General features: G+C 38.4%; 1 protein-coding gene across 6 annotated transcripts in view; it reads right to left on the minus strand.

Annotated features, from left to right (window-relative positions):
* LOC106881212 (condensin-2 complex subunit G2) overlaps positions 1-18,098 on the minus strand; it is a 241,358-nt gene that overhangs the window by 38,038 nt on the left and 185,222 nt on the right. For all 6 annotated transcript variants that reach the window (XM_089351031.1, XM_089351034.1, XM_089351033.1 and 3 more), the window contains 2 exons: positions 8,715-8,814; positions 5,829-6,001 (listed from right to left, as the gene is read on the minus strand). In XM_089351031.1, coding sequence (XP_089207157.1) covers positions 5,829-6,001; positions 8,715-8,814 — 273 coding nt within the window. The remainder of the gene's footprint in view (positions 1-5,828; positions 6,002-8,714; positions 8,815-18,098) is intronic.

Raw genomic sequence — 18,098 nt, forward strand, 5'->3', positions numbered from 1 at the left:
TTTCCTGGTTGACACTGGCGCAGAAGTCAGCATCATCCCTGTTTCCACCACTTCAGGAAAAAGAAAAGAGACACCAGTCTGTCTTCAGGCAGTTAACCACTCACCCATTCCAACCTACGGTGAATAGTTCCTAATGCTGAACTTAGGACTACACCGCACCTTTCAGTGGGTATCTGTCATTGTTAAGCTACCAACCCCTATCTTAGGAGCCAATTTCCTGCATCATTTCGGTCTCCTGGTAGATATTAAAAACAGACGACTTGTCAACAGCACCACACAGCTTACTGTGCGCGGCATAGCCGCTTGTATTGCCACAGTCAGCCCAACTATACTGCTCACAACATCGACTCGCCACAGTGCTATCCTGAAAGAATAACCGGATGTTGCTCGACCAGTATTCCACAACCAGTTAATCAAGCACGAAGTCACCCACCACACCAAAACTAGCGGTCCGCCTGTTGCTGCAAGACCCAGAAGGTTACCACCTGATCGTCTCAAGGCTGTCAAGCGGGAATTCCAGCACATGCTCAACCTTGGAATCATCTGCCCGTCCAGCAGTAACTGGTCCTCACTGATTCACTGCATCCCCAAAAAATCATTGACCGATTGGCGAGTCTGTAGTGATTATCGATCGCTGAATAAAAGTACTGTAAGTGATGCATATCCAGTCCCCTATTTGCAGGATTTATCTAGCTCGCTGCATGGAGCTCACATCTTTTCCAAGATCAACCTTCTGCAAGCATACAACCAAATCCCAGTGGAACCTGTGGACATACCCAAAACAGCAGTTATGACACCCTTCGGAATGTTTGAATTCCTGTGTATGCCTTTTGATCTACGCAACACAGCACAAACATTCCAAAGGTTTATCGACATGGTTACTAGAGGGTTGCCTTTCGTCTATGCCTACATAGATGACATACTCGTGGCCAGTAGCTTCGACGAAAAAACTGACCAACACCTGCACCTGCTATTCGAACGGCTCTGCAAATACAGTGTTGTCATCAACCCCAGCAAGTGTTCGTTCAGAGTTGCTTCCCTTCATTTTCTCAAGCACATCGTTGATAAGGATGGCATTTGTTCCCTTCCCGAGAAAGTCAAGGCCATTGTGGATTTTCCATCTCCCACATCTCCCCGCAAATTAAGGGAATATCTGGGTCTAGCGAATTTCTATTGAAGGTTCATACCCCACATCGCTGAGATAGCGCAACCGCTCATGGATATGCTATGCCAGCGAACTTGCAAAAATACGAATATTGCCCTAAATGAAGATCAACTCGCCTCTTTCGCTACCCTGAAAAAAGCGTTATCCAATGCTACCATGTTAGTTTATCCAAAACCAGATGCCCCACTGTGTTTACTTGCTGATGCATCCGATTCCGGAGTGGGAGGTGTACTTCAGCAGCTTGTTGACGGCATATGGCAACCGTTGTCCTTCTTTTCTAAGCGATTAAAACCCGCGGAAAGGAAATACAGTACATTCAGTTGGGAATTATTAGCAGCATACCTGGCCATTAAGCATGCTAGAAAGTACCAATTTTGCCATATACACCAACCACAAACCACTGGTATATTCATTTAACACCAAGCTGGATCGGCACTCGCCGAGAGAAATCCACCACCTCGGCTTCATATCGCAGTATACGACGGATATACACCACATCAAAGGGACGACCAACTTAGCAATCGATGCACTTTCATGCACGCAGATCAATGCTATCCACACCACGGCTACAATTGATTTGGCACATATAGCAGCTGACCAGGAGAATGACGAAGAACTTCTAAAGCGCCGGAATTCGTCATCTCTGAAATTTCAGCATGTTCCGCTACCATCGTCCATGACCCATATTTGGTGTGATATCTCCACCGGTCACCAACGCCCTTACATACCATAGAAACATTGTCAAGAAATTTTCTCTGCTCTGCATTCTCTGTCACATCCTGGTATTTGCTCCACTCAAAAGCTGATATCAACCCGTTTTGGTGGACCAGTATCAACAAGGATATCAGAGAATGGACCACATGCGGTGTCGCGTGCCAAAAAGTGAAAATCTACCAGCACATAAAATCACCAATCGGTTCCTTTCCGCAACTTGACGCACGATTTCAGCACGTTCACATTGACATCGTGGGACCCCTGCAACCATCGCAGAATTATACATATTTGCTTACCTGCGTAGATCGTTTTTCGCAGTGGCCTGAAGTTTGGCCCTTATCTGATACATTGGCAGAAACGGTCGCCAAGACGTTGATATCACAATGGGTTTCTCATTTTGGCACACCCGCAACAACCACCGCCGACAGAGGACATCAGTTTGATTCCCACCTCTTCACCGAGCTGACTCGTCTCCTCGGGTGTAAACACACGCACACTACGGCTTACCACCCTGCAGCAAATGGCATGGTCGAACGTTTTCACTGCCAACTCAAGGCATCCATAAAAGCTTCTTCAGACAGTTCTCACTGGCTGGAACATCTCCCCCTCATCCTTCTTGGTATTCGATCCACGGTTAAGGAGGAATCTGGATATACTCCAGCTGAACTCGTCTATGGCACAGCACTCACCTTACCAGGGCAGATGATCGAACCTGTTTCATCACAACACCTTCCTGACCCAGCACAATATGTGCACCGATTGCGGACATCCATGTTACATTTGTCACCTGCAGGCCCCAGACAACAGAACGTGGTTTCACATGTCCCAAAAGACATCAACACTTGGACTCATGTTTTCGTGAGGAATGATGGGATACCATCTCAACTTCCGCCACCATATTCCAGGCTCTACAAAGTTATCAAAAGAGAACCCAAGTATTTTGTTCTTGATATTGGAGGTAAACGAAATACGGTATTGATTGATCGTTTGAAAAAAGCCTTTATTGAGGGGGACTTACATTCGGTTCCCTCCGTACCTCAAACGGACTCACAAACTCCAGCAAATACTACAGATTCTGCACTTTCGAACTCACTCCATGTGAGGGGAGCAAAGGCTGCGATGAAGAGGTTGAAAAGAATAGGAGCAAGTACACAGCATTATTTCATACTGATGCTGACATCAAAAGGGTCTGATTCTTGACCGTCAATGGCTACACAAGTTTTCATGCCCTCATGGGACAATTGGATGAATTGCAAAAGCTTTCGTGGACACACAATCTTCTGCAGAAGGCTCCAGAGAAGCTTGCAATTTAGTGTCAAACACCTTTGATAAATTCATGAAAATCAAGCAGAGATCATGATACTGTTCTCTTCCCCTCTTGAATTTAGCATGCAACAAAGATCATGTGAGTGGTACTGTGATTCCTACAGAAAACACACTATGGCTCTTGGAGAACACTATGACTCTCAGAGAACTCTCTCTGTGAGAAGGGAGATGGAATGGGAGAAAAAATGCAAGCAAACATTTTCCCAGCCACCGCCAGAATGAAAATTCTGCAACTATTTTTGCAGATGGCAGGATCACCCTTTCTCTTGTAGATGGAGATGATGATGCTCATATTTTCCCACACTTGAGGAAGAAGGTTGGTGTCTCAGGTGGCCCTGAACAGTCTGAGAAGATGGCTGTGCAGTGTGATGCTACTATACTTGTAGATTTTAGATCTGCTGTCCGATCCAGATGACTTTCTGTTATGGAGAGATCAGATTGCCCAAAAGACCTCTTCAAAGGAGTTCAGAGCTCTTCAATGATGGGAAGGCTGAGAAACTGACTCAGAATAGCTGGATCAACCTCATTATGACAGTTGAGAAGATCTTTGAAATATTATGAACATGGAGAGAGAATTTGGTCAGAATCCTTCAGAAAAATGTTTCCGTCAACACTGCAAACAGATATGTTGTGCTTCGATGTTGGACCATAAATAGCTTTTGTTGGCTCCATAGTAGTAACTGTCATTGGTGTCAGAGTAGCACTGGATCTCTTCAGCTTTCTTAATCCACCATCTGTTCTCCATTTGCTGCAAGAGGTGTTGGGCATCAGAGCAATGGGGGCAACACTCATCTCTAAGATGTAAGATTTACAAGGAACGCATTGTGTGAATTGTTCTTCACTACAAGAATATCATGGATTTCTACCTGGTTGTTATCAAACCAGTATTGATGATAGTATTTGGTGAAGCTGAGAGCTTTTTGAATGAAGCAAGATACGTCCTAAAACATCCAAATTCATTTTTAAAGAAGTTAGGTAACAACAATTATTTATATATCTTTTATCTTTTACTTGTTTCAGTCATTTGATTTCAGCCATGCTGGAGCACTGCCTTGAAGGGTTTTAGTCAAACAAATCGACCCCAGGATTCCCCTACCCCTTAACCCTAGTACTTACTCTATCAGTCTCTTTTGCTGAACTACTAAGTTGCAGGGGTATAAACACACCTACAACAGTTGTCAAGTGGTGGTGGTGACAAACACAGACACAAAGACACACACATACACAACAGGCTTCTTTCAGTTTCCATCTATCAAATCCACTCTCAAGGTCTTGGTTGGTCCAACACTATAGTAAAATACACTTGCCCAAGATGTCACACAGTGGGATTGAACCCTGAACCATGTGTTCGGGAAGCAAGCTTCTTACTACACAGTCATGCTTGAAATAATTTTAAAATAAAATAAAAAATTGTTGGTGTCCTTCAGAGAAAGAGAGAGGGAGAGAGAGAGATTGTGTGTGTGTGTGTGTGTGTGTGTGTGTGTGTGTGTGTGTGTGTAATATATAGTATATTTTCTCACATTTTTGTTAACTGAGAATGGGATGAAGTTGTGTAGTGATAGTTGAGCTATTTTTTTATTGGTTTTAATTGATTTACATCATTATATCACTCTCTTAATTTACATATGCATTGACAATCTCAACAGTAGTATTAACATTTTAAACACATCTCTGAGTTTAGCCATTAAGCCTCACCAGCATTTTGTTCAGTTGTTTTTTCTTATTACTTATTTTACTTTATTATTATTGAGAACTTTTAATAATGGAAGAGGAATATATGTTATAAATTTGCAAAATCTAGTTATTACTTTTCATTTCTAAAACATAAATCATGTATAACGGCGACTGAGTTCATTAAAATATCAGTTTTTAAAATGTTTTACAATTTATACTGTGTACCAATAGTGGTACATGATGCAGGTTGGGACAGTTACCCGTGTACTGTATATGGTGCACAATGTGGCTAAAGTGTTAATTGAGGATTCTGACCACATGAAATGTTACCCCTTTGACTGAATTATCATTCCAAAGGAACGTTAGCATTTCCTTGCAGAACTGAGCTCAATGATCCAAGCTATCCTCAATGTATGTATCATGAAAGAAAACTTAAATCTTTTAGAATGCATCAAATGATGTTTGACTGATATTCAAATGACATGAAATAAGCATATAAAACCTGAGGATGGTGTCCAGAAATACTGATGGAGTAACACTCTACTACCCTAATTGACACTAGGTGCATCATTAATTGAAGCTGTACTCTCCTACTTGCTAAATAATCCTCTTGGATGAAGAACCACTCCTGAACTCCTCCTTCCACTGTCCTTGAAGATACTGAAATTTAAAAAGTTTGCTTGACATGTACAACAATGCCTTAACATTACTATTTCTGAAGTAGTAACTAACCCATATTTCTGAAATGAAATGTGTGCATATACATTTTGTACAATATTTATTTCATATTTTGAGTGGCTATTACACTTTGATTAAAAAATTATTTGAAAATGGTATCACAATAACAAATTATGACAGACCATGTATTTATAATACTAGTATGTATGAATACACATGCGCATATAAATTCAATAAAAAGAATTTAAAAATACATTGAAGTAACACTCACCAGGGTTAGTGTATTCGTGTCAGACTTACTTGTAGCCAATGTTACAAGAGTTTCCAATAAGAACTTAAATGATTCATGTATTGCTTGTTGAATATCATGATTTGCAGATAAGTTGACAGATATAATTTGAATCAGGCATTTGATGATGATTGGAAGCAGTTTAAGACTATGCACTGAATAATAAAAAAAAATATATATATATATATATATATAAAATAAAAAAAATATATATATAAAAAAAAATATATATATATATAAAAAAAAAATATATATATATATAAAAAAAAAATATATATATATATAAAAAAATATATATATATATATATATATATATATATATATATATATATATATATATATATATATATATATATATATGTAACCTTGTGGGCATCGGTACCATTTTCCTCTTTCTCCGTTCTTCCATTCTCCGAACTTTCCATCTTTCCGACGAAGGGCTACGCCCGAAACGTCATACACTCTCTCTTTCCTTTCCTGAGCGTCCAATAATACTATCCATATCACGTCCTCACTTTGTTGTTTTTTTGTTTTTTTGTTATTGTTTTTTTGAACTATATATATATATATATATATATATATACATACACACGAGTGAATAGACAAACAAAAGAAGAGTATTCAACACAGTTATTGGGAGTTACATTCATGGATCAAAACAGTTTGATTCAAACTCCTTCCTACTCTGAGATTAAAGCATGATGCTAGTCTTTGGCCATAGGAATTTGAAATGAAGAAAGTCAAATGTTTATTACCAGATGTTAGCCTGCAATTGGTCAAAAAAGGTCATTTGGTATCAGAGTTTGATGGTATTTCAGCGACAACAATTACTTGGAAAATGCTGCATGGTGGACAGGAAATCAGTGATGTGGTTGGGGGAGGGGAGGAGGAAGAGGCAATAGATGTGTGAGCATATACGTATATATGTGTATATATGTGCTTATATATCTATGTGCGCGGGGGGATCTGTATTTATGCGAATGTGTGTATGCATGCATAGGTGTACATTCACACATCTATGCATACACCTGTACACACACATGTATGTATGCAAATATATACATGCACTCAAACAAAACATGCACACACACATTGTTCCATATGTATATACGCATATGAACACTTATGTGCACGCGTGTGCAAATGTGCACAAGTATACAGACATGCATGTGTATATGCATACTAGTGAGTACGTATACAGTGAGCAGATGTATAAATACACACATGTATATATACTTCTGTGGTTATGTACAAAAGGTGAGAGTATGCGGGTAGATAGGCATGCAGAAGCATTAGAGATTGGTGATTTGCGGTGCTGCTCATGGAGGTTAGTGGTTGACAGTGACCTTTGTGCAGTGGGGCACCTGGTACTAAGGAGTATATCCAGGTTGTCAGCAGCAAGTGGCTTCAAATTTACCAGCAGAGGTAGCAATTAGGGGTGCCAGGTGAATATGGTGGCACCCTGTCGACAATAGTCACATATGAGCACATGCACTCATTCAGATACAGGTATAATGAGAACTCCACTTCCCTGTTGCTCTTTCTCTGGAGTCTCTGTGACCTGCAAGATGAAACACCCAACATCGAGTGGACTATTGTTGACAGGGTGCCACCATAATCACCCAGCGCTCCTAATTGCCAGCATTGCCTCCACAAAAAACTGCACATCAACTACCAACTCGCAGTATCCAACAACAAATATGCTCTATCCTATTGCTGTCACCAGAGATATACTGTTCTGGTAAACTTCAAGCCACTTGCTGCCGATAACCCGGATACACTTCCTTAGTATGAGCTGTGCCCCTGCACTGCCTGCACCATGGTCATTGTTACCAACTAACCTCCATGAACAGCACTACAAATTACCAATCTCCAATGTTTCTGCATACCTGCCTATCTGCATATTCTCACCCTTGGTACATAACCACAAAAGTATATATACACACATGCATATACCTCTACACACCATATACATACACAGATATATACACACTAGTATGCATATACACATGCAAACTAGTATATGTGTGCACCCATGTGTGTTCATGTATGTATGCTCACACTTATGTGCACATGTGTACATATACATGGCCAAAGATTAGCATCCTATGGCCAAAGACTAGCATCATGCTTGGAACTCAGAGTACCAAGGAGTTTAAATCAAATTGTTTTGATCCATACACACACACATATATTGAGAGAGAGATTAAATTCTGTAAAAAGATCTGCACATGAAAGAAGTTGGAGTATTCAATTCCTCTCTACAACTATCAAAATTGGATTTTATGCAATGAGATTATCTTAACAAATTGTGAACATAAAGAATACTACTGCATGTTAATCACCTTAACTGAATGAAAGTGTGTAGTCTCTGAGCAATGATATATAAAATGTCTGTCATATCTTTCAGAAGCCTTTATTCATGCAGCCATGTAGGGAAAAGAAGGTAAGATTGTGAATTATTAACTAGGTCTTAACTTATCCATTGATTTAACCCTTTAGCATTCAGATTACTCTGTCAAATGCAATGCTTATTTATTCACATTGTTTAAAATTAATCATGCATTATCTCATTGCTTCAAGACTTCAATGATGTGATTGTTTGTTTTTAGAATGACATTGTAGGGAATGTGAGAGAGGTTGGTTTTGGCCAGTTTGAATATAAAACAAAATATTTTTGCCAGATATGGCTAGTTTAAATGCTAAAGGGTTAAATATCTATAATCATTCACCAATGAAATAGCAAGTGGTTTCAAAACAAATTTGACTTAGCCAGTAACAGTAGTTAACAGTTATTTTAGATACAAGCACAAATACAGAATATTTTTTAATTAAGTGAATCAGAGAGATAATGAAATGTATACAAACCATTAGTAAAACAGCAGTGGAACAGTTCACTAAGAAGATAATACTGAGTTTCATTTATTTTAAACATCAGTAGATATGTGTGGGTCAAAGTAAAAAGGTGCTGAAAAAACAAAAGTGATCCAATGAAGTTCCAAATAAAACTAAGGTCATTGTTATCATCACCATCACTAATGTAGTAATGAAATTTAAATGAGTATTCTTACTTAAATTTGAACATGTTTATATGGGTGTTCATGGACATGTTAATAAAAAGTTGATATCAATTATACTGGATTTGAAAAAATCAGGTCTAACAAGATCAAGATGTATAATAATAACCAGGCACGGGCTGTATAGCCTATGCAATATATTTTAAGATGGAAAAGTAGATGTTAAGCTACAATAATTTACAGCATAAATTATGTGGTTTTTTTAATATCCTTTTAGGTATCACTCCTACATCTATTTTATTTTTTATAAAATTCAACCTACTTTAACCATTTTATTGCAAAGCTGCCTAAAACAACCCTCTCAAATCCATCCAAGATAACTGGTTCATATTTAAATGAGAATTTTAGTGCACATCTCAATAGTAGATTTGTGAAAACGACTGATTTTACTCTGAAAAAATTTAAGTTACAGTGTCTGACATTATTTGATGTGATATCTGAGATCTGTGAATTTTGGAGGAGTTTTTTTTCCACAACAATTTTCTGAAATGTTTTACTATGGGCAAAAATTGGATACCAGTTTCATATCATCAATCTGAATTCTGAATGATTTTTCAAAAGAAAACCTGGAAAAATCTAAAATGTATATGGTGAACATAAAAGATACGTGTGTGATTAAGAATTGGATTATTTACATTTGATGGATATTTGTCTTCATCTTGTTTGATGTTAACACAACGTTTCAACTAATATACCCTCCAGCCTTCACCAGGTGTCTTGGGAAAATTTTGAACCTGGGTTCTCATTCCTATTTTTCGATATTATCATTATTATTATTATTAATCAGGTCAATGCCCGGAATCAAACTCGGAATCTTGGGTTTAGTAGCTCACGCTCTTAACCACTACACCATATGCCTGTAGGCAATTATGGAGTGAATTTTAGGGCATATAAATCTAATATTTTCCTATCCTTCCTTAATACCGGATCCCATATGCTACTCATATCTGCACTCAGTCTGCTTAGGAGGTTGTTGTGTCCTAGTATATGTGCTGCTCTTCTTTTAGTTTTCATATTTTCCAGTGGTGTTCTCTGTTTATTATTTTAACTTCATCCCACAGGATGGTACATCAGCCGAAATGTTGTGTTAACAACAAACAAGATGAGGACAAATATTCGTCAAATGTAAATAATGTACACAATTCTTCATCTCTTAAATATAGAACTGTATGAATTGGATATTTTGATTTCTAAAAATGAAACAAGTGATTCTGACAACTCTGATAGCAATGAAGACAATGAATTTGTATCTGAATGGAATAACCATTTCAAAACTGTTTTTCTTAATGATTTTCTTAGAAGAGACTGGGCCTATCTACAGTCTTTCTAAGACAATAAAATCATTAGTTTATTTATTATTCTTTTTCCTCTTAAGTTTGTTTGAAGCGATCACTGCACAAACTAATTGTTACACAGAATATAAACAAAGAACAAACCTGAGCATTTTTTTGCTATCAAGATTATTATAATAAAGCTATCCAGAATTACAAACTGATAAATAATCCAGTAATGCGTGCAATTCTATATTAAAATTTTGTGGTATACTCAATTGAATCTTTTACTTGTTTCAGTAATTTGACTCCAGCCATACTGGGACACTGGTTTAGAGGGTTTTCATCAAACAAATTGACTCTAGAACTTATTATCTTATGAAGCCTAATACCTATTCATCAGTCTCTTTTGCCAAACTAAGTTACAGAGAAATAAACTACAACTGGTTGTCAAGTGGTGGTGGAGGACAAACACACACATATATATATACATACACACAATGGGCTTCTTTCAGTTTCTGTCTGCGAAATCCACCCACAAGGCTTTGATCAGCACATGGCTATAGCAGATGACACTTGCCAAAGGTGCCACGCAGTGGAACTGAACTCGGAACCATGTGGTTGAGAAGAAAGTTTCTAACCATACAGCCACACCTGAGCCTGAATATTAGCTAATGACTCATTTTCTCTGATAATATTGAACAGAATTTAAATAATTTTATATTTTGTTGAATTTGTCTCAATTTATCCACTTTGGGACAAAAATAATGCAACAACATACATCAACATGCCTCCATTTAAGCATCTCAACAACCTTAATAGGTCTAATGAGATTGTAGAGATGCTTGAACAGAGGCATGTTGATGTATGTTGCATTCAAGAAGTAAAGTGGAGAGGAAGCTTCAGCCAGGTTCCTCACAGACAACACACATAGGTATAATATTTTCTGGGAAGGAAACAGCAATGGGTTAGGTGATGTGGGCATACTTCTTGCAGAGAAATGAGTGGATAGGGTGATGGAGGTAGTTAGAGTGTGCGATAGAGTACTTAAGCTCAGGCTAGTTTTGTAGAATAGTATAGCAACAATTATTTCTGCCTATGCACCCCCAAATGGGCCTACCAAATGAACAAAAGTACTGCTTTTTTATGATATTCTTCTGCAGGCTACCTCAAAGATGAGTGACAATGATCTCATTTTCATGGATGTGGATTTCAATGAGCATGTCAGGCAGCAGCCTGGTATAATCCATGGTGTACATGGGGTCCATGGAAATGAAGAGGGAACAAGGCTACTGGAGTTCTATGATGATAATAACTTATTCATCTGCAACACCAACTTCAGGAAGCCAGCCAGATTGATTACATTCTCACCAGAGAGTAGGATGCATGGTTGCTCTGAAATACAAGGACCTTCCTTGGTGAAGAATGCACCCCCAGGCATAGAGTAGTCATTGGTGACTTTAGGCTCTAGGCTAGAAGGATACCAAGAAGCAAACCAATCTGGAAAAGAAGGATTTGGAAGCTCAAGGACCACTCATATGATCATAGATCCAGGGACATCCTAATTGAGAAATTTGAGGAATTTGATGAGGAGGAACTATAGACTTGTAACATAGAAAGCAACTGGGAATTCCTGCAGGACTGCTTGCTGAGTGCCACAGACCAAATCTGTGGATGGTGCAAAGCCCCATCCAGACTTAGCGTGGTGGTGGAACGATGCTGTAGACAAGGCCATTAGAGCAAAGAAACAGGCCTGGAAGAATTGGGGTAGGAGGGAACTGTATCAGATAGCGAGAAGGGAAGCTAGGAGACAGATATATCTAGCTAGGAGAGAAGCAGAAAAGAAGTTTGCTTATGTTCAGTGACTTGAGGACCAAAGACTTGAAGTGTTTTGGATTGCAAGACAGTGTGTGAAAGAAAATTATGTGCAGGAGACAAATGTGTCCTCATGGATGATGGTGCACTTGCATTTAATGATTCTGCAAAGAGGCTTGGAAATGCCATTCTGAAAGACTGTTAATCTAGAGATAGATGAGTGGTTGGTAAGAGCTGTACAAGACATGTACAGGGATGTTGTCAGTAAGCTGAGGGTTGGCAACAAGTACAGTGAAAAATTTAGGGTAGAAGTAGGGGTTCACCAAGGATCAGTCTTGCCCTCTTCATCATAGTCCTCCAGGCAATAAAAGAGGAATTCAAGACAGGCTGCCCCTGGGACCTCCTCTATTCTGGTGACATTGTTCTTATAGCTGAACCACTACCAGAACTTGGGAAGAAGTTTCAGGTATGGAAGCAAAGTCTAGAATCAAAGAGCCTTAGAGTCAATCTAACAAAAACCAAAGTCTTAGTAAGTAGGAAGGCAGACAAATCACAAATCCCTTTAGGTAGATGGCCCTGCTCGATCTGTAGAAAAGGCATAGGTAGAAACTCCATAAGATGTACCTGGTGTAAGCTATGGACACATAAGATGTACAGCAATATCAGAGGAAGGTTAATAGGGAAAATAGCTTTCATGTGTGAAAATGTACAGGTATAATAAACACGGAAAATGTGCAGAAAATAGACTCCATCAACTGCCAGCAGGGTAAACTAGAGGTAGTAGATAGCTTCTGTTATCTGGGTGACCAAGTTAGAAGTGGAGGTGGATGCTCCAAGAACATAGCTCTAAGAATAAGAATAGACTGGGCAAAGTTCAGAGAGCTCCTACTTCTGCTGGAAACAAGAGGCCTCTCCTTCAGAATGAAAGGCAGATTGTATGATGCTTGTGTGCAAACTGCTATGCTACATGGCAGTGAAACATGGGCTGTGACAGCTGAGGACATGCATAGGCTTGAAAGAAATTAAGCCAGTATGCTTTGCTGGTTGTGCAATGTCAGTGTGCATATATGACAGAGTGTATGCATCTTCACGGAAATGTTGGGCATAAGAGGCATCAGATATGGTGTGCAAGAGAGGCAACTGTGCTGGTATGGTCATGTGATGCATATGGACGAGGATAGCTGTGTAAAAATGTGCCAATCTCTAACTGTGGAGGAAACCTGTGGTAGAGGTAGATCCAGGAAGACATGGAACGAGGTGATGAAGCATGACCTTTGGACTCACGAAGTCAATGACTAGTGACCAAGACCTTTGGCAACATGATGTGTTTGAGAAGACCCATCAAGCCAATTGAAATTGGTAGTCTTGGGCAATGTTGGTGTCATATAACTGGCACCTGTGCTAGTGGCACATAAAATGCACCTTTTGAACATTGGGCTTCATGGATGCAAGATGACCAATGCCAGTGGCACATGAAAAGCGCACCTTGCAAGTATTGGGCCTCATGGGGGCAATGCCGAATGAGTAAGACCTTTGGCATTATGCCATGCTTGAGAAGACTCATCAAACCAAATAAAATCACAATCATAGCAGATACTGGTGTCACACAAATGGCACCCATGCCAGTGGCATGTAAAAGTACTAATTACACTCTCAGAGTGGTTAGTGTTAGGAAGGGCATACAACCATAGAAACCATGCCAAATCAGCAAGTGCAGCCTTCCGGCTTGTCAGCCCTGGTCTAACCGTCCAACTATTGCCAGTATAGACAACGGATGTTAGATGATGATGATGATTTACTCTTTTACTTGTTTCAGTCATTTGACTGCAGCCATGCTGGAGCACTGCCTTTTAGTCGAGCAAATCGACCCCAGGACTTATTCCTTGTAAGCCTAGTACTTATTCTATCAGTTTCTTTTGCTGAACCGCTAAGTTACAGGGACATAAACACACCACCATCGGTTGTCAAGTGGTGTTATATATACGACGGGCTTCTTTCAGTTTCGGTCTACCAAATCCACTCACAAGGCTTTGGTCGGCCTGAGGCTCTAGTAGAAGACACTTGCCCAAGGTGCCACGCAGTAGGACTGAACCCAGAACCATGTGGTTGGTAAGCAAGCTACTTACCACACAGCCACTCGTGTCCCAAAAATCACATTAATATGTTGTTAAATAAAAAAGTTGCAGTTGTTTTATGAAGCCAGTTTTTATGTTTTAAAGAAACATAATCCAGTTATGCTAAAACTATCGAATTAAAACATTGATTACTTCCAATGATTGTTTTTCTGAAAGTTTTCTAAACGAAAACTGCAAGTATTAAACATTAAGCAGAATGTAGAAAAGAAAAAAAATGATCATTTTATATGGATTCCAATTTGCCAGTTCAAAAACTGCATTTTCTGTCATAAATGGGCATTTGAAAAGTGTTAATTACTGGAGCATAAACAAGCACTTTGGTGAACCCCATATGTCCTGTGTGATGCTTATTGGAACATGTCTTATTGAAAATGTCAGTTTTTCATATAAATGATACAAAAATTCAGTAGTATGTAAGAATACAACTTACTTAACCCTTTGAGCCCTGGTCTCCCGAACCTTATTTTACCATATACCTGGCACTCCACCAGTGCCACGGTATAGAGGAAAACAAGCCATCCACAGGTAAACTGGTGTTTGGGCTCAAAGGGCTAAAATATAACCCCTCATGTACTTTATACAGCGATCTTGCAATCAGTATTGTAACTCAGAAAATGAGTCCTTAGTGATTGAAAATTACAAAACAAGTGAAATAATCCAACAGATAATTTGCATGTGGTTACATAAGGACACAAGTGGGAAATTAGTTTTCATTACGCATATGCATAGTGGTCACATGACAGCATACCATGGATGACAACAATCAGAAAAAGAGTCTATTGAAAAAGTTTTCCAGCATGTATTTAATTTTCAACACTAATAATCTAAAAATAATTTCAAATGAGTAGAGGATGAATTTATGAATTTTGTAAGATAGTATCTAATAAGTTAGGTTTTTCTTTATTTATTACTAGCAGCTAAGCCTGGTTTCACCCGGTCTGTTTGGATGATGTGGCCATGATCTTTTTCAGTTATGCATAATCTATAACAGCGTTTCTCAACCTTATCATATCGGGTCCCCTGTTTCAATTGAGGCCTCCAGCTGTATGAAAATTTCTTGACTCCCCCCTCCTTGTCAGAAAACAGCTTCAGGAGTTGTGAAGAACAAATTTATATGTTGTCTGTTTCTGAGAGCTATTCTATTGGACCTCTCTCTAACCATTAAAACATTGATTTAATTATGAACATAGAAAGAAATTATACATTAATCCCTATTTTTGTTAGCAGTTGTATCCGTAAAAATGTTATTTGCAGAGAGCAGAAATTGAAAGAAGATATATGAAATGGACATGTGTGCGTGTGTGCATGCGTGCTCGCACGTGTGTATGTAAGAGAGAAAGGGGGTGAGAAAGAGAGATAGAGTGAGTGAGTAAAGGTGTATGTCATGATGATTGACATCTTTTAAGGTACACACACATACATAGAAAATGTCATTGTATAAAATTTTTAGGATAGTTGATTTATGGAAAAGATTGTGTTTAATTTTTGAAATGCAAATATGTGAATGAAAATTAAGATCAGACCTCTACATGGTAGCTAGACCTGGTAGAAATAGCAGCCAAATCTCCCTCAAAACACCCTACTGTCTTAATCTGTCAATTCTGCCTATTATGTAGTTTGAAAACTCCTGAAGAACGAATTTGTACGTAGTCTGTTTGTGAGAGCTATTTATTGGACCTCTGTCTAATCATGAAAACATTGATTTAATTATGAACATAGAAAGAAATTATATATTAATCCCTATTTTTGTAAGCAGTTGTATCCATAAAAATTTTATTTGCAGAGAGCAAAAATTGAAAGAAGATATATGAAATGGACGCGCGCGGGCGTGCGTGCGTGCGTGTGTGTGTGTGTGTGTGTGTGTGTGTGTGTGTGTTTCTGGCTAATTTAGCAGGAGTTTTGCAGTCAGTACGAGGTGGTTTGTGTTTATCTTTCGAGTCGAATTGTTAATTTGTCTGTAATAGCAATGCCCAGACAAGTCCTTCTCCGGTAAGTTGAAGAAACAATAAGAATATTTTAATAAGTTTTAGCTTCAGTTTATATTTTATATGTTACCAGACAATGTTTTTATAGTTAATGTACATATGTGAGATAGTTTCACTTTAATAGTTTTAGTATTAAAGAGAAACTATTAAAGTGAAACTGTCTGACATTAGAATAGAGAGATGTTATTGTTTCACTTTTGACACGTACTACTGCAATAGTGGAGATGTAATATTGCACTGGGCTCGCACTAGGCAAGAAGTTAAAAATTTTTTTGGCCTATAACATTACCTGGACTGTAAGTAAGGCATGTGTAAAATTTGAATGAAATTGGTTGTGTAGTTCTCAAGTTTTAGGGATTCACACAGACAGACTCACAGACACACATTCTCATCTTTATCTATATAGATACTCTGCTATGTCACATGAAAAAAAAACTGTTCAGTTTCCCTGGTTACAGAATTGCTTCCATTTGCAATATTTTCTCAAATTCAGATTTTGATATGTTGTGTTGAAGTGTTCATACATTGGCTTGATCAAGAGACAAATAACAAAATAAATGATAATTTTCTGATGATTATATAGGTATTATAATAAGTTTTAAAATACAAAGAACTGTAGAAATGTAATGTTTTGACTTTACTGGGTTTCTCGAACACATTCACATGTGTGCATGTACATAAAAATAGTGGTCACATGACAGCATACCACACATGGGAACAATCAGAGAAGAGAATGTAAGGTATCAAGGTACAATACACCAAACTGCTCAGGGATAATAACCCTGGATGCACCACTGATATCACGCTGAAGGGTGTCAAACAAGGAGATACCATCTCTCCAAAGCACCTCACTGCATGTCTAAAATTGGTCATCAGAGACATTTACAGAACAGGTGGTGTGAACATCACCAACAAGTTACTAATACACCTCCAATTTGCAGACAACATCGTACTCATCACCAAAACCATAGATCTGCTGCAGACAATGCTGACAGAGCAGAACCCATAGCTCAGCAGCAGGCCTTTAAATTGTGTGAAAACAAAATACATGCAGTCTGGAAACCTATCACGCAACTGAATAATTTTGGAATAGAGGTATGAAATTGAGAAGGTAAAGGAGTACATATTCTTAGGGCAAACAGTGAATATGCACTGCGACATGGATGCTGAAATCTCAACAAGAATAACGAAGACATTTAGCCTAATAAAGGATGTGTCCAAAGCAAAGCTGAAGAAGACCAGATATACCAGACTCTACAATAGTACCATCCTTCACTCTTACACATAAGTGAGATGTGGGCTATTACAAACAGGAAGGAACATCACGTGGCTATGGTACAAAAGGCTATGGAAAGATCTATGCTACGAATATCATTATGAGGGCATATCCAAAATGAGATAATTTTGAAAACAATGTGGAGTGAACAACATGATTGCAAAATATCAAAAGCACAAGTTCCACTGGGCCAGACATGTTACAAGATTCACAGACAACAGGTGGATCCATGCAGTTGCTGAGTGGAAAAGGCCACTTAGATAGCCTCCATGATAATGACAATATTGTTTAACCCTTTTGTTACTAACCCGGCCGTAAAATTTTTTGGTTCATAAGACCAACCCGGCCATAGCCGGCCGAGAGTACTCATTGTTATTTAAATGTATATTTGAACCCAAATCTCATTAGTACATTCGTTAAAACACCTGATTTCACTTTGCAAACAGTTGAGTTATTGTCTCCGACATTGTTTGGTGTGATATTTGAACTCAGTGAATTTTGGAAGATTTTTCTCCACATTTTTTTGCGGCGTTAATTTTTTTCAACTTTGAAGATGGAGAGGAGTTTCATGCTATCAAGCAGTGATTCTGAATTTGAAGGTTTTTCAACAGAAGATATGGAGATATCGAAGAAAAGAATGAATGAGCTACAAAAGCACGTGGTGAACGATAATGAATCAGATATTTCTGTATC

This window comes from Octopus bimaculoides, chromosome 4, assembly GCF_046866305.1.
Source record: "Octopus bimaculoides isolate indiv1 chromosome 4, ASM4686630v1, whole genome shotgun sequence".
Lineage (NCBI taxonomy): Eukaryota > Metazoa > Mollusca > Cephalopoda > Octopoda > Octopodidae > Octopus > Octopus bimaculoides.